Raw genomic sequence first — 23,814 nt, 5'->3', positions numbered from 1 at the left:
CCCTGTATACTATATATTACCACATAAGCTGTACCCTGTACACTATACATTACCACATAAGCTGTACCCTATATACTATATATTACCACATAAGCTGTACCCTGTATACTATACAAAACCACATAAGCTGTACCCTATATGCTATATATTACCACATAAGCTGTACCCTGTACACTATACACATAACCACATAAGCTGTACCCTATATACTATATATTACCACATAAGCTGTACCCTGTACACTATACAAAACCACATAAGCTGTACCCTATATACTATATATTACCACATAAGCTGTACCCTGTACACTATACATAACCACATAAGCTGTACCCTATATACTATATATTACCACATAAGCTGTACCCTGTACACTATATATAACCACATAAACTGTACCCTATATACTATATATTACCACATAAGCTGTACCCTGTACACTATATATTACCACATAAACTGTACCCTATATACTATATATTACCACATAAGCTGTACCCTGTACACTATACATAACCACATAAACTGTACCCTATATACTATATATTACCACATAAGCTGTACCCTGTACACTATATTATTACCACATAAACTGTACCCTATATACTATATATTACCACATAAGCTGTACCCTGTACACTATACATAACCACATAAACTGTACCCTATATACTATATATTACCACATAAGCTGTACCCTGTACACTATACATAACCACATAAGCTGTAACCTATATACTATATATTACCACATAAGCTGTACCCTGTACACTATATATAACCACATAAACTGTACCCTATATACTATATATTACCACATAAGCTGTACCCTGTACACTATATATTACCACATAAACTGTACCCTATATACTATATATTACCACATAAGCTGTACCCTGTACACTATACATAACCACATAAACTGTACCCTATATACTATATATTACCACATAAGCTGTACCCTGTACACTATACATAACCACATAAGCTGTAACCTATATACTATATATTACCACATAAGCTGTACCCTGTACACTATACATAACCATATAAACTGTAACCTATATACTATATATTACCACATAAGCTGTACCCTGTACACTATACATAACCATATAAGCTGTACCCTATATACTTTATATTACCACATAAGCTGTACCCTATATACTATATATTATCACATAAGCTGTACCCTATATACTATATATTACCACATAAGCTGTACCCTGTATACTATATATAACCACATAAGCTGTACCCTGTACACTATACATAACCACATAAGCTGTACCCTGTACACTATATATAACCACATAAGCTGTACCCTGTACACTATACATAACCACATAAGCTGTACCCTGTATACTATGTATTACCACATAAGCTGTACCCTGAATACTACATTACCACATAAACTGTACCCTGTATACTACATTACCACATAAGCTGTACCTTGTATTCTAAATTTCCACATAAACTATACCCTATATACTATATATTACCACATAAGCTGTACCCTGTATACTATATATTACCACATAAACTGTACCCTATATACTTTATATTACCACATAACCCTGTACACTATACATAACCATATAAACTGTAACCTATATACTATATATTACCACATAAGCTGTACCCTGTACACTATACATTACCACATAAGCTGTACCCTATATACTATATATTACTACATAAGCTGTACCCTGTATACTATACATAACCATATAAGCTGTACCCTATATACTATATATTACCACATAAGCTGTACCCTATATGCTATATATTATCACATAAGCTGTACCCTATATACTATATATTACCACATAAGCTGTACCCTGTATACTATATATAACCACATAAGCTGTACCCTGTATACTATACATTACTACATAAGCTGTACCCTGTATACTATATATAACCACATAAGCTGTACCCTGTACACTATACATAACCACATAAGCTGTACCCTTTATACTATGTATTACCACATAAGCTGTACCCTGTATACTACATTACCACATAAGCTGTACCCTGTATACTACATTACCACATAAGCTGTACCTTGTATTCTAAATTTCCACATAAACTATACCCTATATACTATATTACCACATAAGCTGTACCCTGTATACTATATATTACCACATAAGCTGTACCCTGTATACTATATATTACCACATAAGCTGTACCCTGTATACTATATATTACCACATAAGCTGTACCTTGTATTCTAAATTTCCACATAAACTATACCCTATATACTATATTACCACATAAGCTGTACCCTGTATACTATACATTACCACATAAGCTGTACCCTGTATACTATATATTACCACATAAGCTGTACCCTGTATACTATATATTATCACATAAGCTGTACCCTGTATACTATATATAAGTCACAGGGACGAGATGCTTTTTCGAAAATAAAATAAGGAAACTTTTGCAACATTTGGATATAATTTAGAAACCTTGAATATGGACTGTATCAAAGTATGCATTCGTGTGGGTTCGGTATATTCTGAAATATGATAAACGAGATCAACAACGAAAGGCAGCGTTCAATGAACGCAGCTCCCGCACGACCCAGCAACAACAACCAGCGGCAAAACTCTAAAGATTTGATAAATTCGTACAAGCTGTAGTTATGCTTTTTAAAAACTTTTTATCTCCAATTGCCCACAACTGTCTTATTAAACTAATACTTACATCTTCTTTTGCCTAATGAACTGAAGTACATTTCGATTTGTATTTTCTTATATTTAACCCAGTACACGAAGTCAAAGACACCATTACCCAAATGTTCAAAACATTGGTTATTGATAACAAACGGAAAAAAATCATTACCCACTGGCTAAAAATTATCTTTGGATAAATAATGTTGCTCAAAAGTATCTAACGACTAAAATCCGTTATCCGGGTGTTAACTTTAAGTAATCTATGACCAACGCATAATGCCGTATTAAAATAATTATCATTAAGACAGTAAAATCATTAAAATATTTGTATACTAGATTTTTGTTACAAATATATGTTTATTTTTTCTCAACTAGAAAATTTCTTATGAGATGTTTATGATTAAATTGAAACATTTCTTTAAAAAGTGCTATTATAACCTTTTCAGTTCTATTTGTTTTTTGTTGTTTTTTTGTTTCAAGAAAATCAGTGTGTTTCTTTTTTCTCAATAAAACATACAATTGTCAGTACTCATTTTCTTAGACTTTAGAACGTAGCTAGCCCATCTTAAATTATGACAGTGGTTTCAATTTAAAATTTGGAAAAGTTGTTCTTGATTTTTTTATGTGTGTCTAAGGGTAAATAGATATGTCGATACTTTAAGGCCTTAATTTTCTTATTCAACGATTTTTCAGTATCACTAATCAGCCCTGTACGTTGCAGTGTGGTACTTAACAAATAGATAAATACGCAATCTACTGCTGGTTATGTAGCCAGGGTACTATCCAACTGTCGAGCAATGAAATTTTATCCTGGATAGCTGGCCCCTGGTTAAGAATTAAACTAGTGGAAAAGCTGTTCACTTTTTAACTTAAACCAATGTTTTGAACAATTACCGGGTCCTGTAGCATATGATGCATTTTTTTTCAAGAGTCAGTCATAACTTTTTTCTAACATTAGTAAAGGTCTACTGCAGTAGTGTTTGAACAGAATTTCATTAGGTTTCATTTTTTCTACCCATGCTTCAATTTTAAGGCAGTTTTTTATCATGGTCATATTGAATGAATATCTGAAGAATGTACCCGACAGCATGTTTGATGTGTTTTGTTATTTGTTTAATATTATTTTAGATTCTGGAATTTTTCCTGAAGTTTGGAGTAAATGGATTATTTTACCAATATACAAAAACAAGGGTAACATAGACGATCCAGATAATTATAGGGGAATTACTATACTTAGTTGTTTTGGGAAACTTTTCACAAATGTTCTTAACTCTAGACTCAATAATTTTTTAGAAAGTAATAATATTCTCTGTGAAGAACAAGCTGGATTTAGGAAAAAGTATAGCACTACTGATCATATATTTTCTCTGAAAACTTTGATTGATTTATATCTGTCTAAAGGTAAAAAGTTATATTGTTCTTTTACTGATTATAGAAAGGCTTTTGATAGCATAAATAGAACTGCACTGTGGCAGAAATTAATTAGCAATAATGTTGATGGTAAATGTATAAAGATCATTTATAACATGTATTTACAAGCTAAATCTTGTGTTAAAATTAATTCTTTTAGTCATATGTCGGAATTTTTTACAAGTCATACAGGCGTTCGTCAGAGTGAAAATTTATCTCCCATATTGTTTTCTTTATTTTTAAATGATTTAAACTATTTCCTGTGTTATGCTGTATTTTTTCCATTTGATTCTTTCAAAATACTTTTCGTAAAATTATTATACTACGGAGAAAATACGGCAAACATTTATTTGTAAGAATAGCATGAACACCGGAAACATACCTACCATACCTCCCCCTCCAGTACCACCTGAAAACCCGCACCACACATGGTGGAGAATAGAGGCGAGTATCTCGGTACCTCGAATCAGCCGCCAAGCTAGTGAAGATGTTATATGCTGTATTTTTTTAATTATTCCCCACGAAACAAAATGAAAACTAAGTGATAGACAAAAAAAACGACATTCTAAGGACATTTTACAACCAGGGATATTTGCAGAAATTTTTAATGAAAAAAAAATGAGAAAACCCGTACACAAGACAATTAGACGAAACGTTGGAAAAAAAAGAAATTATGAAAAGTTATAGGAGATGGAAAAACATACAAAACGAAATAAGGAACTTTCGATTGCATTAACGTTTGCAGAAATAGACGTAAAACGTCAAAATTGAGATACTTCAGGAGACGAAAATTATGAAGAACTGAAGCAGTTGAGAAGAACTATAAAACAGAACATTTTGTTTTATCAATTCACATGTTTTTAATTCTCAGATACTTAATGTCAGTATTGTCTTAAAGGTATGTTTACCTAAAACTGGGCTTTATTTTACTGATAATGTGGACATATGATTTATTTTCTTTTGAAAAAATATGATTGTAGTGTCATTCTTGAGTTTATGGCTTAAACTTTGCATCTGCTTATTTTAGACATCATCACTATATATAAGATTTTTGTATGTAAATTTCTGTTAGTGAATTGAGTGCGTGTAATTTTTTTAAATCTTATCTATAGTTACTGAATAGGTGTATGTGGCGCGCAATACATGTATCTGTATTTGGTTTGGTTGGTGTCTAAAGTAGTGGCTTGCTTGTGTTTTAGTGTCATTGGTCGGAATGATTTTCTTCATCATGATTTTATGTGCCACTTCGGTATCTGGTAAAGAGTTTCATGTGTTGATAATTGCATTATGTTTGATGATGGGTGATGCTACTTATAATTGTTGAGTAGAAAAAAAATACGAAAGTATTATGAAGTATCGTCTATATAACGCATTCGTTTGCGAATTGATGTTGAACTATTGTATAATTCTACAAAGATGAAATATATACTTTTAAAGACCTAATCATTAGATGTTGATAAAACTTGTAAACTTTCTATAAATTAGCATGTATACTTTGTTAATATAATTTGCTTTTTGATATTAATACTTATAGACTATAATGTCTGGTTTTTATACTGGTATTTTTAAAAAATTTCAAAATAGCTTCTTTATTATGTCTTATTACATGCTGAGGTATAGCTATGTTAAAGTTGATTCTATAATGTATTAAGTAAATATAATTTTTGTGAGTTCATAAAAAGAAAACTGCAAAATGAATTTAACAGATGCTGTGTTGAATTAAAAGTTAGATTTTGGATTTCCAAGAGATAATTATACATTGTGGCTTTCCACTAAATTTAATTCAGAATAACCTGTGTACATTAAACATCTTGTTTGTGGTATTCCACTTACAAAGTAACTTTAATTAATAAAACAGAACAATGTGTTGAGATGAACTCCGCTCTATTAGGGCATAAAATGTGGTGTGAAATTTTATTATTATTTCGATATATACAAGGGAACGTCTCACTTTATGGAATAAAGTAAAATAGAGGAGGAGGTTATGTTACGCTGTATTTTTTTCATTTGATTCTTTCAAAATACTTTTCGTAAAATTATTATATTTTCTTGTTTATGTTATAAAAGGTTTTGAAATTATTGAAATTCAGAAATATGTAAACTATCAATTAGCCAGACCCCTGACATATTTATTGCAATTTACGTGTCTGACACATTTATGTTTATTTACGTCACATGTATGACAACGTGATTATTATCATTAATTTTATCTAAGACATTTATTTGAAGTTTTCTTATCTGATTATCTGTTTAACTTAAAGAAAGGAATTAACAGGCCGCTGACTTTTGACATCTGGCGTGTTAATCAGTCTTAATCGAACCATTTTTATTGGTCAAATATTTAATTTCATATTTGATAAAATGTATTTTCATTGGTTAATATTTTCCTGTTTAAGGGTAATTTTTTCATTGGTTAATTATTGGAACCTTTGTTACAATTATTTTTGTATTAATAAAAGAGACAGAACTTTTTGAGATAGAGGGATTCAGGCAGTCAGACACTTAACATGTGACGGTTTAAGTCCGCAGTTTTCTGCGGTGCATTTTAATGTACATGTACATATATATTTGTTATTTTGACCGGTCAGAACTGTTGATGTAAATATGAAAATAAAAGGAAACTATATTAAAAATAGAAAAATGGACTTACTGAGTTTTGTGTTTACATATGATGCCAAAAGGATTTTTAAATTAATACCAAAGATGAATAGACAAATGATAATTACAAGTTTACGGAATGTTATTATACTACGGAGAAATTAAATACGGCACAGAAATGTTTTATTTATTTGTAAGAATATCATGGCAGACGGAAACCTACCCCTACCTACCCCCCTCCAGTACCAACTGTGAAACCCCCGCACCACACCTGTCACAACATTTTAATGGTCTGGATCTATTATCAAACATTGTAAATGATACCCTGAGTGATTCTGATGTTGAAATGTATTTTAAATTGTATATTCTTTTATATGCTGATGACACTGTTATATTTGCTGAATCTGCTGAAGAACTGCAAAAAGCACTAGATGCAATGTCAAATTATTGTCAATTATGGCATTTACAAGTTAATCCTAGTAAAACTAAAATTGTTGTTTTTTGTAAAAATAAAAGAGGTTTATGTAATATTCCAGCCTTTAGTTTTGAAGGTAATTTGCTAGAAATTGTTGATGATTTTTCATATCTGGGTGTTAAGTTCTCTTATAATGGAAAATTTGCTAAAACAAAGAATCATTTATTAGAACAGGCAAGGAAGGCTATGTTTTCAATTATAGTTAAGGCTAGAAAATTGGATTTGCCTATCAGTATGCAAATTCATTTATTTGATAGCATGGTAGCACCTATATTGTTATATGGTAGCGAAGTGTGGGGAATTGAAAATGTGAATATCATTGATAGATTTCAATTAAAATTTTATAAACTCATATTAAATTTGAAACAAAGTACTCCAAATTGTATGCTTTATGGAGATTTAGGGATATTACCTTTATCTATTCATATAAAATGTAGAGTTCTGTGCTTTTGGAATAAGATTTTAAGTAGCAAACAAGAATCAATAAGCCATATATTGTATGATATGTCACACTCTTTGTATTGTAGAAATGTGTTGAAACTCCCATGGATGAATAGTGTTTGTAAATTACTAGATTCACTGGGTTTATCAAATTTTTGGATTAATAATGTTGCCACTTCTCTTCCATTGTTTAAGAAAATTGTTAAAAATAGACTGAAAGATCAGTTCATTCAAAATTGGCATAGTGAAATGTCACAATCAAGTAAATGTCTGAATTATAGAATGTACAAAAGAGAATTCAGATTTGAAAAGTTTTTAGATATTTTACCATCTCATTTAGCTTTGGTACTATTGCGCTTTAGATGTATGAACCATAAAATGCCTATTGAGTCTGGTAGATTTTGTAATATACCAAGAGAATTAAGAGTGTGTAATTTATGCAATAATAGCTCACTTGGTGATGAATATCATTATTTATTTAATTGTCAATTCTTTAATACTGATAGAAAAAAATATAATACTAGAGAGTATAGTACTAATGTTAATTCAATCAAGTTTTCTATGTTAATGAATAGCACAGATAGGATTATATTGTTAAAACTTGCAGTATTCTGTAAAAAAAAATATTTCAGCATTTAAGTAACTGATAACTAAGCTTATTTTCATAATGTAACACTTTCATTTTTTATTTATATTTGCCATGTAATACATCAGCATATTTCGTGGATATCTCTTTATATGTCATACTATATGTATATATTATTGTATATGTGACTGATGCCTCTATGAGGCCCAGCATTTTCAATAAACTGTTCAAAGAGAGAAAGAGTGACAATTATATTGCACCCGTAAGATAAAATAAAGATATGACTTGATTCTTGATAATAACCGAAAAAAATTATTCTCCATTTACACAATTTTTAGGAGACTAATGATACAATATTATAATTATTATTTTCATGTTGTAATTTTTATTTTACAAAATAAAGCAATTTTTTTAATGTAATCATAACAGGCCTCGACACTAACTTTTTTAGCAGGTGGTTAGCCGGACCACTAGATTTGAAATTAAGGTGGTCCTTCCAGGAGTCAGGTGGTCAATTATTATTATGTCATTTTACTGCAAAATTAGAAAAAAATATGTTTAAAATTGATGACAAAGATGTATCATTAACCTTAAGAAAACAGATATTTTAGATATATATTTTTACTAAATACTAGTAAAGGAGAGCAAGTTAGTAGGTATTTTATCATAAAGTTATTTGTTTTTTATATATCATTCAAAAATACACAACAGGGCTCTTATTTATGTTAACTTTTATATTGAAGTGATTTCTCTCTCAACTCAAGTTAGGGAATAGTGAAACAATTTGTGTCTGTAATTTTCTTATTCAATTTGTTATTCATATATTCATTGCTGATATGTGGTACGACTTTAATTATGATAATTACATGTATCTTTTATAGATTAACATTTTTAATAAAACTAATAAATTATCTTAAAACAAGGAAATAGCTAGAGGATAAAAAATAATACTAATGTTATATATAACTATAGTTTAGCTTATTTTTCTCACAGATGTATAATACCGAATTTTTACCTCCCTGTTGCTTGTTGGTTGATATTTATTTTTAACATGAGTATTTTTAACCTTTTAAAGTAATTTTAACTCTGGAGGAAATGGATCTCTATCGTTAAACAGTTAAAATAAAGATAAGTAGCAAAGAATTACTAGATGTATTATTCCAGTTCCTTTTGTTTGCTGCCATTATTTAAGTATATGAAATTTTGAGTTTATCTTATATCCCATACAATATCATAATTACCATCGTCGGATGCCCACGGTTAATTAACATGTAATATAACATAAATGTTACTGGTTCCACCGTAGGTATCCGACGATGCATAATTATTAGCATCGTTTGAATGCATTTTGTACCTTAATTGATATCACAATTAAAGTCTAAACTCTTTTAACTTGCATAAACCAAATTTTAGCGACTTAAAATGAAAGTTATAGATGACTTAAGAACTTTTTTAACTAATCAGATAATTAATGAACCATATACATGTACATCGGACAAATGATTTTAAAGAAAATGTTTATAACATGTTTTTGACCAAATCACCATTCTCCCAAATGAGTCTGCACCAACCAGAAAATTCAAGTGGTCCGACGGACCAGCGGCTTTTAAAATTAGGTGGTCCTTGCCAAAATCAGGTGGTCTCGGACCAACGGACCACCGCTAATGTCGAGGCCTGCATAATATCTTCAAATTTCAATGCATTAGTGTACGTTTACTTTTTAAAAAACGTTCTTTTCGGTAGTTCTTTTGCGTTGGCCTAAAAAATGCACTGAAATTGTTTTTCAATTGAAGAGCACATTGTTGATGATAACAACACTTCCTGTCAGTGCTTGCAAGAAAAATTATCTTTATTGATTTATTTGATGTAAGAAGTATGATGACAGTATTCAAATAATTCCGACGGAGCTGCAGGGAAAAGTGTGAGTATGGGTAAATTTGGTTGACAGAATAAGATAGGTTTGAACATGAACGAAATGCACATGCTTTCATGTGTGAAAATGAAAAATTCCAAATTTTATAAAACATGTAAAATGTTTAAATGCTAAGATGATAACTCTGATGAGTACAACTGCCAATATTGTTCAAGCGACTAGAATTTCTTTAAACTGTGGAGAGAGTTATTTTATTGTTAAGGTGACAACAGACACTTTCCGTGGTACTCAGATAAATGTCATTTAAACCAACTTATTTTAGTAATAATTGTTATTTATTTAATCTTTGTGCATTAAATGTCGTTGATCAACATAAAAAATAACATATTTGAAAAAAATGCCTTTGTAAATGATTGATTTTTAATAAAAATCCTAAAATTTTAAATCGTCATATCAAAGTCATTTTTTATTTTTTTGTCATCAAACTTTAGGAAAATAAACATACTTATAATATCTGGGGAACCGTGTCTCAAATTTTTTCTATCTTTTCTCAAAAAAATATTACGTAACGTCAAACATTTTATGCGACTTTTTTCACCATACATATTACGTAATTAAAGATAATTAAGTCGCTGATTGAGCAAACAAAAATCCCTGACACGGTTCCCTCCGTAAATAAATTCCCTTTCATGTGCTTTAAACCGCATGTTAATTGCTTGATTATTAAAAAAGTTATGCCGATTCAAAGTTAGTCCGACCCGCATCAAACGAAGTGTCATAAATCGGATGTTCTCTCTCGGACCCCTACGTTTCACGCTAAATAATTGCATAATACACAAATATCGCACCAGAGAGGGTCACAAGTTGCGCTAACATACTCTAACAACATTTTATGACCCAGTGACATCTGACCAATTTAAAAAGTTGCTGATTAATATCAGTTTATAACAGAAATTTCTTCAAATCTTAACGTGATTTACTGTCGGTCGCACATGTCACGTGACTTTCGGTAAAATTTGAGGCACTCGGTGGGGGGAAATGGAACGTATTTGCGCACCGCTTGCGGGGTATTTAATTGTTTCACTTTTGAAGATTATTATTATTATCATCAGCATTATTATTATATTATACCAGTGTCACTCTGTCTGTGTATTCGTATATGAAATTCCATTAAAATATAAATTAAAATAAAGAAAAACTGAGCTTCTGATGGTTTTTTAAAGTCCATGGTAAATGTAAAAATAAAAACGAGATATTATATATTCTTTCTCCAAATTGAAATAAATGCTTGACATATTATAATAGAAACAAAAGGTATCAATCGATCATTATGATCTGACCTTTATGACTTCTTTTATCATGAAAATCATCTATGCACGGCATAGATATCCAGTTTCTACTGGGATATACAATATAAATTCCATACTTTGTCCCAGGTTTATTAGTACTGTGTTCGATTTACTGGCGAACAATTTATTCAGAGCATTCACTGATAGTGTATATTAATATCTTTTTTTTATTGATTCATAGAGAAATGATCATCCTTAAACAATCTAAAATGGTTTAGAAATTTGTCAGGGACACCTTACCACAAGTCATATAGGCGTTCACATAAAAAATGTTGTCGGTTTTTGTTGTTTTGCTTGACATTGTTAGAAAACGAGGTCGAATGTAAAGCAAGCCGATGAATCCGTACAAAAGTCCAATGTAATATCTATCAGATTAACGGGACAGACAAATTATTTTCACACATTATGGATATTTTAGCAACTCTATTTTAAATCAACCCGTGGTCGTGCGATTTGCCGCTATGCTTAATTATTTATGTTTCATACATTATGTTACGTACATTGGCCGACAATTTCTTATTTTAAAAAAATGCTTAATAAAAGGTAGACGATATTCATAAAAGATGTAAGGTATTTGTACGATACATGAATTACGAGTAGATGGACCAGTATGGACGGGTAATTCACGGATATATGGAACTACCGATTTCCCTCATTGATGCCTCAACAGGGGGCGGAGCGTTATCGATAATTGACAGATTACGCGAATAGCAGATAAAAATGGTACAGGTACCGTTTTAAAACGTTTAAAAACACATTTTTTCGACTAACTGCTTCCAAAATTAAATCACGAATGTGTTCAGAAAAGGTTGATAAATCTACTAAGCAAAGAATCTCATTTTAGGTATTTTCAGTAATAATTGACTCCGTTGTCACCTTAAATGAAATTTCAACAGTTGAAGGGTCAACTAATATGTAAAGAGAAATTCAAAGGACATAGAAGAGTGTTGACAGTCATCACTGTTGTACAGCGTCCACCGGATATAGCCCCTAAAAACACCGAAAACGAAAGTAGAAAGCTGCACAACGAGTACACCCATGGTGATGTTTTAACTTATTTCTTCATCATAACTCCTTCGATTTTTCTAAACTAAACAATTTTGTGAAGCTAAATGTTTTTTGGTTTTAGAGCAATATTTGCTTTTGTCTACAAATTGAATACTTTTTGTTAACTTGACGAAACATGTAGCGTATTTGTTGACATGTGCGAACGATGTTGATATTTACCACTAAATCAAGCCCAAAACGCATTTGCTGTATCAAAATTCGCCGTTTAACACAAATTATAGTCATCCCTCTACTTAATTTGAGTTTACACCCTTCAACTCGAGCTGCTTTTAACAAAATTTGCAAAAAACGGCCCTGCCTTGTGTACAGAGTCTAGCAAAGGAAACAAATTTAAGTGAACGGGGTGTAGTAGTTTAATATACAGGGTTTAGTAGATGTGAATGGTGTCTAGCAATCACATATTTTTTAAAGTATAGTCTTTTTATAATTTCTAATTGGAAATAATCTCATTTCAGACAAAAAATGGATAGATTAAAGGACGATATACATGTATAATTTACCTACACATAAAACAGGAGGCTAACACTTTTCCATCTACACCCCGTACACATCCGTGCTAGACCCTGTACACAAGGCAAGGCTGTTTTTCGCAAATTTTGTTAAAAGCAGCTCGAGTTGAAGGGTGAAAACTCAAATATAAGTAGAGGGATGACTATAGTTTGTATTAACGGCGGAATTTGATACAGCAAATGCGTTTTGTGCTTGATTTAGTGGTAAATATCAACATCGTTTGCAAATGTCAACAAATACCCTACAAGTTATCACCAATTTAACATAAAGTATTCAATTTGCAGACAAAAGCAATCACTGCTCTAAAACTAGACATATTTAGCTTCACAATATTGTTTAGTTTGGAAAATTCGATGAAGTTATGATGAAGAAATGAGTTAAAAGTTAAAACATTACCTTGGTCGTACTCGGTGTGCAGCTTTCTACTTTCGTTTTCGGTGTTTTTAGGGGCTATATCCGGTGGACGCTGTACAACAGTGGTCATTGATAACATATTTGATTTTGTCACAATATCAAGAACATTTTTTTTTTCAATTACACATTTACTTATAGCTATTTTTTAATGGCAAACCCCTCGTGGGGAGTAGACTAGTCCAATATATCATGCAGATGTTACAGGCTTGTTATAGTTTGTCGGTCAAGCCCCAGAAGTAGAAATATTTCATAGCAACGTCATAATTATTCAACTATGATGTAATCATGCCAGCTAGTCAAAATTGCAAAGAAAGTTAAAAAGAGTTGTTTAAAAAGAGGATAAAAGAAGAATATTTAAAATTTTAAAAACAGCTGGAAAACGAGTGGGAGACATGTTCAATGCAAGCTGCAGTGAACTGCACAGGTGTAAGGAATAGGCAACTGCAGGGGTAGGTAGTCACCATCCTAGCAAAGAGAGAGAATTTATAATACTCTGATTTGCAGATTTTGTTTACACTTGGATAATCTTGTAAAATCTTGTTCTTCATGCCAGACCATGATGTAATATTTCTTTCAAAGTGTGTCTACTATGTGTTGTGTATAAAATGGCCACAGATTATGTTAAAATAGGCAGTTAATTGTTTATTTTCCAAAGGTATCCTAGAAACATGATTTTAGTTTTTATTTTTACTGATATTTACCCTAAAAGTAATCCATTTTTATTTACTGAGAAATGTTTATCAAACATTCCTACTTCTGGGGATTTTATCAAGGTGTGATGGTCTAATGGCCATGCTGTCTTATTTCCAAAACTAGGCTATGAAAATTTATGGGGTGTTTTTAAATACCCATGTCAGCTTTTGATTTGAAATGTAGACAACAGATGCCTTGCTTTTGTTCTTCTCTTATTATATCTGATCTATAAATAATGGATTATCATTTTTCTATTGTAACTGATATTGTAAAAATATAATTTTAGGTTGTTATTCATGACTGATGAAACAGTTGTTTATGTTAATGATGAAAAGTTGTGCTTAAAAACTGTGCCACTATGGCAGAAGGCAGGCTTAGGAAAAGAGACCAACGGTAAGTACCTTTGAATGTTTTTCACCTATTCTAGTTTGTTATTCATGAAGTTAATGGGAGTTTACTAAACTGCAAATGGAAACTTTTCACATGAACAGTAACATGATTGCAAAGTACCGAAAAAGCTTGTATTAATTCTTTCATAAAAATTTATAATCATATTAATTGTTAATTATTTAAAGAATTTTGTAATATTACAACTGATACTTCTTTTTGTACTAATCATAGCATTGGATAATGATCCATGAATGTTCAAGGTTCTTTATTTAAGCACCATATTATAGTTTGATTAAGAAATAATATATCCCAAACTGTGATTTTATCGCTCAATAACATCACTGTTTGGAGTTCGGATGCGAGGAATTATATCACGAGGGCGTGTGATATAATGATGCACATCCGAACGACAAACAGTGATGTTATCCAGCGATAAAATCACCGATTTGGATATATTATTTCGATTCTAACACGACATAAACAAATAAATGCTGCCGTACCTGCTATTAAGCAAAATGGCGCCTGATTTGTTTCCGTACTTATTGTCAGCGCGTCGGATTTTATAGTGGTTATGTCACATGTATAATGATTACGTCACATGTCTAAATATAGAACGTCAAACAGTGACTCTATTGCATAATAACACACACTTTCGGTTCTTCTATGTTCAATAGGGAAAAATGCGGGTCGTGTTAGAATATATTATAAAGGCATTATATTATACAGGTATGATAAACTTGTACAGGGAAGTAGTAAGCTACACAGAGATATTGAGAACCTTGAAAATGCATACCTCCTTCATCAACAAATTGTAAAGGAAGATGAAAATAATGTCAAGGGAATGATCAGGTAAGGGTGTGATATGATAATTCTCATCATTTTGCAATAAAAAAAGTAATTGTTATTGCATCTTGAACAGTAAATTTTTCTCATTAAATGTAAGCTCTTTGCAAAATTATAGTCTGAAAAAATATTTACAGATTTCATGGTTAATAATGTTTTACAAATATCAAAAAAAGAGTTCAGGTTAACAATAAAAATGAGCAGGGGCATATGTGGCCAAGATGTTAACTAAGGGTGTTGGCTTGAATTGCTATCACATGTCTTTCACTGCTCTAGGTTTCAAGCCAAGGCATGATTATTTGTTTGTTGGGGTGTATTTGAGCGAGTCTGTGTGTTAATCAGTCTACTCTATGATTTCCTTATTATTTCCTTAAACAAAGCAAAGCATTTAATTTAACTAACTTGCGGTACACAGATGTAACATCATAAAATACAGGTCAAGTTTTAATTTGGTTTCAGACAGTTTTTGACAGAGTTATGGTCCCGTTTTCTCCTATTTTTAGTGAAAAACATGGTCTTTAGATTATTACTTTTTAAGAAAGCAACACATTTTGATAATTTTTGGTACACAGATGCAATATCATATAAAGCAGACTAAGATGGAATTTGGCTACAAACCACTAATTTTCGCAGAGTTATAGCCCTCTTTCTAATCTTTTAATGAAAAAACATAGTTTTCAGAGGATTACTCTCTAAGGAGGTACTGGATTGAAATAATTATAAGTATACACATAGTATAAATATAAAATCATAAAATACAGGAAGAGTTTCAATTTAGCTACAGACCACAAAATATTTTACATAGTTAGGCCAATTTTTTTTAATATTTTGGTTTACTGATTTTTTCCAAAAAAAGGTAGGGTCGGTGGCGGGAAAAAAAAAAAAAAAGGTTTTCATAACTATAAATGTGGTGCATACATATACAGAGTACTTACAAGAGCAATGAAATTAAATACATCGCCAATTGTCTATTCCAAAGATTGTCTAAATACACAAAAATAACAACTTTTGCATACATTGCCATTGTTTAAAAACACACATGAAATCTACACACGACGACTTATGACAAGTGGCAAGCCAGCCCTTCAAAAGAATCTGTCATTCTTTGATGTTTACACACTGCTGTGTAATCTGAATCATCAAAGGTGCCGAAACTCAGCTGACTTGCACTCATTTCCTTTTAGATCAGAAGTTTAAAAAAACTGTCAAGAAAAGATTACACTTGTTCAATTATTGCACATTATGAAAATATTTTTATCGGATAATTAGCGGGTCAATTTTTGACATAAAAATCTATTAATAGTAAGTGCATTTTTTTATTTTGTTTGTTTGAAAACCTGTATTCTATCTGTTTTTAAAGACTATTATTATTTTTGTTAAATCTGAAAATACTGATCTTGTCAATTGCAGCAGATTTCTCTCGCTCTGTCCTTGTAATTGCTTACGTAATTTGGCATGGTTTTTTTTTTTTTTTTTTTGTAGTTTTTTTTTACATTTTTACGCATTTGGACCTTAAATGCATTGGTGAAATATGATCAAAGCCTAATTATAATTCTGTGAGAATGGCTTGACCCATTTAACAGACATTCTTTCATAATACACCAATAAACATTTTCCCCAACTAGCAGGCGACAAGCTATTCTCGAGTTAAGATAACCGGTTGCGTATCTCACTGTATAAATCGTATGTAAAATAGTCTGGCATATGGTAGGTTAAACAGTTAATTTAAATACTTACTGTGACGTTTCTTTGACAAGTTGTATTATACGCGGCGTATTTCAAGACAACACAGAATTTTTTTTGAGGCAGATTTTTTTTTTTCATTTTCCTAAAATACAGAGTCGGCGGGTCAGTAAACCGAAATATCAAAAAATAATGGCCTTATGGCCCCTTTTGACACTCTTTAAATAGACAATTAATTATGTACATCTTGACAGTCAGTACCATGCATAATTCTGAGTACAGTGATATGAACATTTGACATTAGTAATATACAGGAAAAACCATTCAAGACAAATATGAAGCTGAAAGGAAGCTACTCATTTTGTTTTGTATGAAGAATATTGATAACTGAAGTTCCACAAACATTCAAGACAAATATGAAGCTGAAAGGAAGCTACTCATTTTGTTTTGTATGAAGAATATTGATAACTGAAGTTCCACAAACTTTAAGACTGAAATCAATTTTCTTTACCATTTGCCATTATTTAGTTTAAGGTGGCAGGTACAGGTATGATTCACCTAAAGTAGTAGCTCAGGTTTTGTTAGATTACAAAGGACAGTGGTACTATTTCTGTACCTATAGGAATAAGTGATCTAGTCATATGATCCTATCATAACTTTTGCGACTAAAATAGATGTCAAAATAGAAATGTGAAAAGAGCATGAGATTTTGAAAGTTTATGAATCTCATACATTTTAAAGCAACACTAAAGATACTAACTTTTTTAATATTTTACGTTTTTTTTGTTTATAAGCTGAAATTTACCATTTGTAAGTTCATGGGCTACTAAGAGAAGTTTTTAAAATATGGAAACTTCAATATTGAAAAAATATTTTTATTTTCAGGAAAGAGTTAGGGGGTTCAAGATGGGCTCATGGTGGTGCTGGCAAACTCACAACATATAAATCAAGCAAAGACCTTGTTGATCAAGAGAACAATGCTCCACAGAATAGCACCAGAGTTCTACAGTCTGAAAGGTCACAACATAAATCACAAGAGGATAATAGTAAAACTAAAGTGTTAAACAAAAAAGATCAGAGTGTTAATATGGATCAGCCACCAGATACAGCCGACAAAATTCTAGACTTGAAAACAAAAGTATTGAAAAAAGCCAGTTCGAACATTATAAAAAGAGACACATGGTCAGAACCTTTGGATAACAAGTCATTAAAATCTAACAACAAGCATGTTTCTAAAGCTCTCCAACATAAACCTGAAATAAAAAATGTTGGTGTGAAGCAGAACACTTCAGCGTCAAAAGCTGTTAAGGCTGTTAAAAGAAGCAGCTCATTAAAACGTGAAACCAGTGACTCCTCAAGATCACCAGCCGTTGTTGCTGGAAAATGTAAAGAGAATAAACAAAATAAAATCCCAGTAAATAATTCCAGAAAAGAGCCTACTAAAACAATATCAAACCAGAATGGTGTTGAATCACAGAGAAGGTCAAGAATTGATATGTTTAAAGACAGAGAAGTGAGAAGAGAAAACTTAGAACATGTAAATGGTGTTATGATACCTGATGATAGTAATCAAAATAATGGTAATGAATCGAGTAGGTCTATAGGTAAAACATACACACCAAGAAAACTGAAGTCTCAGTCAAATGCCAGAGTGACAAGTGATGTTTCTCAAAGCATTTTCTTAACACAAGCACCAGAACCTCCAGAAATCTATATTGATCCAAGGAAGGGACAGGTTCGTATTTTGGCAGGGAAAGATGAAAGTTTTAATGATATTTCTAGTCTTGAAGGAACCAAAGTTCTAATACAGCCAGCTTCTGTTCATAATAGTGTTGATGGGAACAAGGTTGAATGCTCTGTTGTTGATAATTTTTCCAATTCTAGTCCAAGTAGAGAAATCAGGGATATATTTGGTCTTGAAGACTTTAACACAATGCCTAATAGGCCTGAGTCCAGAAGACAAAATATGAATTCAGGTAGCCCATTTGCAACAACAAGGCAGTGTTATACAGAAGTTGAATTCTGGCTGCGAAGTTTGGGGATTCCAGATGTTGACAAACATGTGAGAATATTTGCTGATAATGGAGTTGATTTGACAGATCTTGAATTTATGTCAGCTTCCCAACTTCATGACATGGGAGTTACAGCTTTTGGAGCTTTAGATAAAATTCTTAAGGGTATAAGGGACCTCAAAAACTTGCCTATTACGCAATTAGAAAGCATTGAAGGTAAAAAGTTGCAGACATCTTCTATTGCTTGGGAAGAAGTTGACAGTACAAAGAATAGGAAATCTTTTGAAAGATCACAATTTAAGGCCAGTAATGTAACAAAAAAGAACTCTTGCCATTCTGACACATTTGTAAAGGATAAAAATGGAGCAAGTGTGATAGGTGGAACTGATACAAGTAGATGTAATAGTGCCATGTCTAATGTTTCTGAAAGTACTGATATGAAAAATTCTGCAAGGGGAGATAATCCTTCATTTGCAGCAAGTACAAAATCTAGTAGTGCCAAATATACAGAGAAGAGACCCCCAAGTGCTAAAAATACTTCTAAGTCTAAAAATAGTAACCATTCACAAAATAAAAATGCAAATACTTCTGAAACAAAACTCAAGAGAAATAATTCCTCTGCCTCTGAGAAACTTGGTTCAAAATTGAACAACCTGGAATCTAAACCAACAAAGGGCGTTTTATTGAGACCCAGAAGTTCATCATTAACAAGAGAATCTTCAAAAAACAATCGTGAATGTGCGAAGAAGGCTGAAGATAAGAAAGAACCAAGACAGTTAAGGTCAAGGAGCAGATCAGCAGATGTTGTTAAAAGGAAAGCATTAGAAGGTGAGCTTCATATAAATTTTAATGTTGCTGTGACAATGATCTTGCTTTATAACACAGAATGATACAGTGTAAGGACATGCCAGAAATGTTTTATATATACATCTGCATCTTTCATTTCAATTATATTTTAACACTTTCATTGCCATATATTTTATGTACATTTTAACTCACAGTGACTAGTTTCCAGGAATTCCTTTAAATCTGTGCCTTTACAGTTTCTTTTTTATAACTTTTCTTCTTACTATTATCATTATTATTTTGTTTTAATTTTTGAAATTCTAAAAATTTAAAATAAAGATGAATAATAGATGAAAGTCTGTATGGCTGTTGCCTCTATGGTACAATGGCAGTAAAAGGGTAAAATTATCTGGTTTTCATGATTTTGTGGTGATTTATTTTGTTAATGTTGTATTGAATGCAATCTAAGGCGAGACCTACTTGTGTAAACATAAGTTTAAATATTGAAGGACGTAGGAAAAAAAGAATTACAGAATCATAATTATGATATTGCCCATAGAATTGTTAAAAATATCACTTCATTTACTCCTGAAATTTGGCTTGTGACCTCCAAAATGTAATTCTTATTTTTCTTTATCTATATAGTGTGACTTCCAAATTTAGAGATTTTGTCACTGACTTCCAAATTTTGGTCCTTAGTGGAAGCCCTGTTTCTTATAGTGTATCATTAACTCTACAACCTCAGACTTTCAGTAAGCAATTTCAGGGCCATCATGGCCCTCTTGTATATTTTATTTACCCTATGTGTAAACATTTTTAATACCATCCCAACAAAATAAGCCTGTTATCTTGAAGGTGTAAATGCTGCTGCCAAAAAGTTTGAAGAGAAGAAGCTGAAGTGTAAGGATAGTGAGAAGAGTTATCCGCCTTGTGATGAGAAACAGAAGCTACGGAGAGATTTGATGGCTGCCAGACATATTCAAAGGGAAAAATTCAAAGAGGTATCATACATGTATTCTGAAAAACTAAATAGTATTGGTTTCATTATAAAATATAGGTCTTATTTATTTAAAACTTTACGTCTATTTATACATGTTTATTATACCCCCAAAAACAAAGTTTGGGGGGGGTATAAGGGAGTCACCCGGTGGTCGGTCGGTTGGTCGGTCGGTCGGTCCAGACGTCCGTTGCATTTTCCTTGTCCGGAGCATAACGTGAAAACTTACAGCTGGAATTCAATATAACTACATACAATGGTCAAGCACATTGAGAGGAAGTGCAGTGCACAAGAACCATAACTCTATCTTGACTAATTACAGAGTTATTGCCCTTTGTTACTTTTCCTTGTCCGGGGCATAACTTGAAAACTACTGGTTGGAATTCAAAACAACTTCATACAATTGTCAAACACAATAAGGGGAAGTGCAGTGCACAAGAACCATAACTCTATCTAAAGTAATTACAGAGTTATTGCCCTTTGTTGCTTTTCCATTGCTCTTTTTTTTGTCTGTTGCATTTTCCTTGTCCGGAGCATAACTTGAAGACTAATAGTTGGAATTCAATATAACTACATACAATGGTCAAGCACATTGAGAGGAAGTGCAGTGCGTAAGAAACATAACTCTATCTTGACTAATTACAGAGTTATTGCCCTTTGATACTTTTCCTTGTCCGTGGCATAACTTGAAAACTACTGGTTGGAATTCAAAACAACTTCATACAATTGTCAAACACAATAAGGGGAAGTGCAGTGCACAAGAACCATAACTCTATCTAAAGTAATTACAGAGTTATTGCCCTTTGTTGCTTTTCAATTGCCTTCTTTTTTTGTCCGGAGCATAACTTAAAGACTAATGGTTGGAATTCAATATAACTACATACAATGGTCAAGCACATTGAGAGGAAGTGCAGTGCATAAGTACCATAACTCTATCTAAAGTAATTACAGAGTTATTGCCCTTTATTACTTTTCCATTGCTTTCTTTTGTCCGGACCATAACTTGAAGACTTATTGTTGGAATTCATTATAACTTCATACAATGGTCCAGCACATTGAAAGGAAGTGCAGTGCAGAAGAACCTTAACTCCATTTTGACTTGTTACAGAGTTACTGCCCTTTTTTTCTTTTCCTTGTCCAGAGCATGACTTTAAAACTACTGGTTGGAATTCAAAACAACTTCATACAATGGTCAAGCACAATAAGGGGAAGTGCAGTGCACAAGAACCATAACTCCATCTTTACTAATTACAGAGTTATTGCCCTTTGTTACTTTTCCATTGCTCTTTTTTTTTGTCCGGACCATAACTTGAAGACTTATTGTTGGAATTCATTATAACTTCATACAATGGTCAAGCACATTGAGAAGAAGTGCAGTGCACAAGAACCATAACTCCATCTTGACTAATTACAGAGTTATTGCCCTTTGTTACTTTTCCTTGTCCAGAGCATAACTTGAAAACTACTGTTTGGAATTCAGTACAACTTCATACAGTTGTCAAGGACATTCAAAGGAAGTGAAGTGCACAAGAGTCATAACTCCATGTTGACAAAAATACAGAGTTACTTTGATACCCCTTTGATACTTTTCCTTGTCCGGAGCATAACTTAAAACTTACTGGTTGGAATTCAAAACAACTTCATACAATGGTCAAGCACAATAAGAGGAAGTGCAGTGCACAAGAACTATAACTCTATCTTCAGTATTTATAGAGTTATTGCCCTTTGTTCTTTGTCTTTCTGGACTTATTACAGAGTAATTCAATTAAACTTCATCAATGGCTAACCACATTGAAAGGAAATGCAACATATATGATCCACAATTATCTTTAATTGCCCACAACCATAACTCTATGTTTCAATTCTTTTACAAGGTATTCTGTTACTAGTAACATCCTCATTTCTGAAGCAGACTTGTGGGGGTATTAATCACATTTAGTGATAGTTCTAGTTACAGTTACTGTTCTCAAAGCAAGGATACATAGTTCTGCCGTAGGTTTTATATCTTTTAGTTAATATCAAGCTTTTCCAAAAAGCAGTTTCAGAATAAAAATTGCGTTTACTTTGTTAATCTTAAGATTTGATTTTCAGATGACAACAGCAGACGGCAACAGTTCAGATAGTGAGGATGATTTACAAAAACAAGCACCTAGTGAATTTGATCAAGATCAGGGTCTAGAGAATCTTGTAACAGTGAATATACTGTCTCCTCCTGGGAAATCAGGTAAAATACTATCACATTGTTACAAGTAATATTTTCCTGTCACAAATGCCTGCAATTTTGTCATATATAACTACAATAAAATTCACAAATAATTAACCCATTTAGAAACTTTGACATGTTATAATCACTTAAAAGATTAACTGAAAGTTCACTGATTGATAGAAATATGATAGGTGTGCTCATTAATATAGATCTTCTGTTTCTTGCCACTTTTATTGATTTGGTAGATGCCAACTTTTTACACCTGCCACAGTGACACTGAAACCTTACATTCTGCTAAAATAACTAATAACATGAGTAGAAAAAATATGTTTGATAAATATAGAATACAACTCCAGTATTTGTTCTTCAGATATTGTAAAATACCATTTTATATGTGCATATGACATTTTAAACATTACTCCAAATATGTAAATTTCACCATAACTTTTATAAGATTTATGATGAAAGAAACATACTTCTATAAAATTATGGAAAAAATATGTTAAAAGTCAATCAAAAGTATATTAAATTTATTAAATTTTATTGTGTAAATGAGCATTGATGTAAAATGTAAGATTGCAAGCTTCTTTCTACCTCCCTAGTTCTAACATTATCTCCTGTAGTGGAGGTGATTGTATCAGTAGTGAATTATGTTGTTACCTTATCTCAATGCTGAAAACTTTCTTTTTCCACATCTTTGTCATTTAGTAGTTACTTTTGTTTGTTGTCAAACTACAGAATCGCATTTAAACATATAGCACACTGTTAAAGAAATACCATAAACATTGAAAAA

General features: G+C 31.8%; 1 protein-coding gene across 1 annotated transcript in view; it reads left to right on the top strand.

Moving 5' to 3' along the window:
- Positions 1–9,980: 9,980 nt before the first annotated feature.
- Positions 9,981–23,814, top strand: part of LOC132712719 (uncharacterized) — a 29,547-nt gene continuing 15,713 nt past the window's right edge. Inside the window, exons 1-6 of the mRNA XM_060695139.1 lie at positions 9,981–10,118; positions 14,391–14,497; positions 15,221–15,343; positions 17,906–19,860; positions 20,674–20,819; positions 22,907–23,039. Coding sequence (XP_060551122.1) covers positions 14,463–14,497; positions 15,221–15,343; positions 17,906–19,860; positions 20,674–20,819; positions 22,907–23,039 — 2,392 coding nt within the window. The 5' untranslated portion in view covers positions 9,981–10,118; positions 14,391–14,462. The remainder of the gene's footprint in view (positions 10,119–14,390; positions 14,498–15,220; positions 15,344–17,905; positions 19,861–20,673; positions 20,820–22,906; positions 23,040–23,814) is intronic.

This window comes from Ruditapes philippinarum, unplaced genomic scaffold (genome assembly GCF_026571515.1).
Source record: "Ruditapes philippinarum isolate M1 unplaced genomic scaffold, ASM2657151v2 ctg3174_1_1_1_1, whole genome shotgun sequence".
Classification (NCBI taxonomy): domain Eukaryota; kingdom Metazoa; phylum Mollusca; class Bivalvia; order Venerida; family Veneridae; genus Ruditapes; species Ruditapes philippinarum.
The sequence above is the reverse complement of the archived record's forward strand: the minus strand, read 5'-3'. Positions and strand labels throughout refer to the sequence as shown.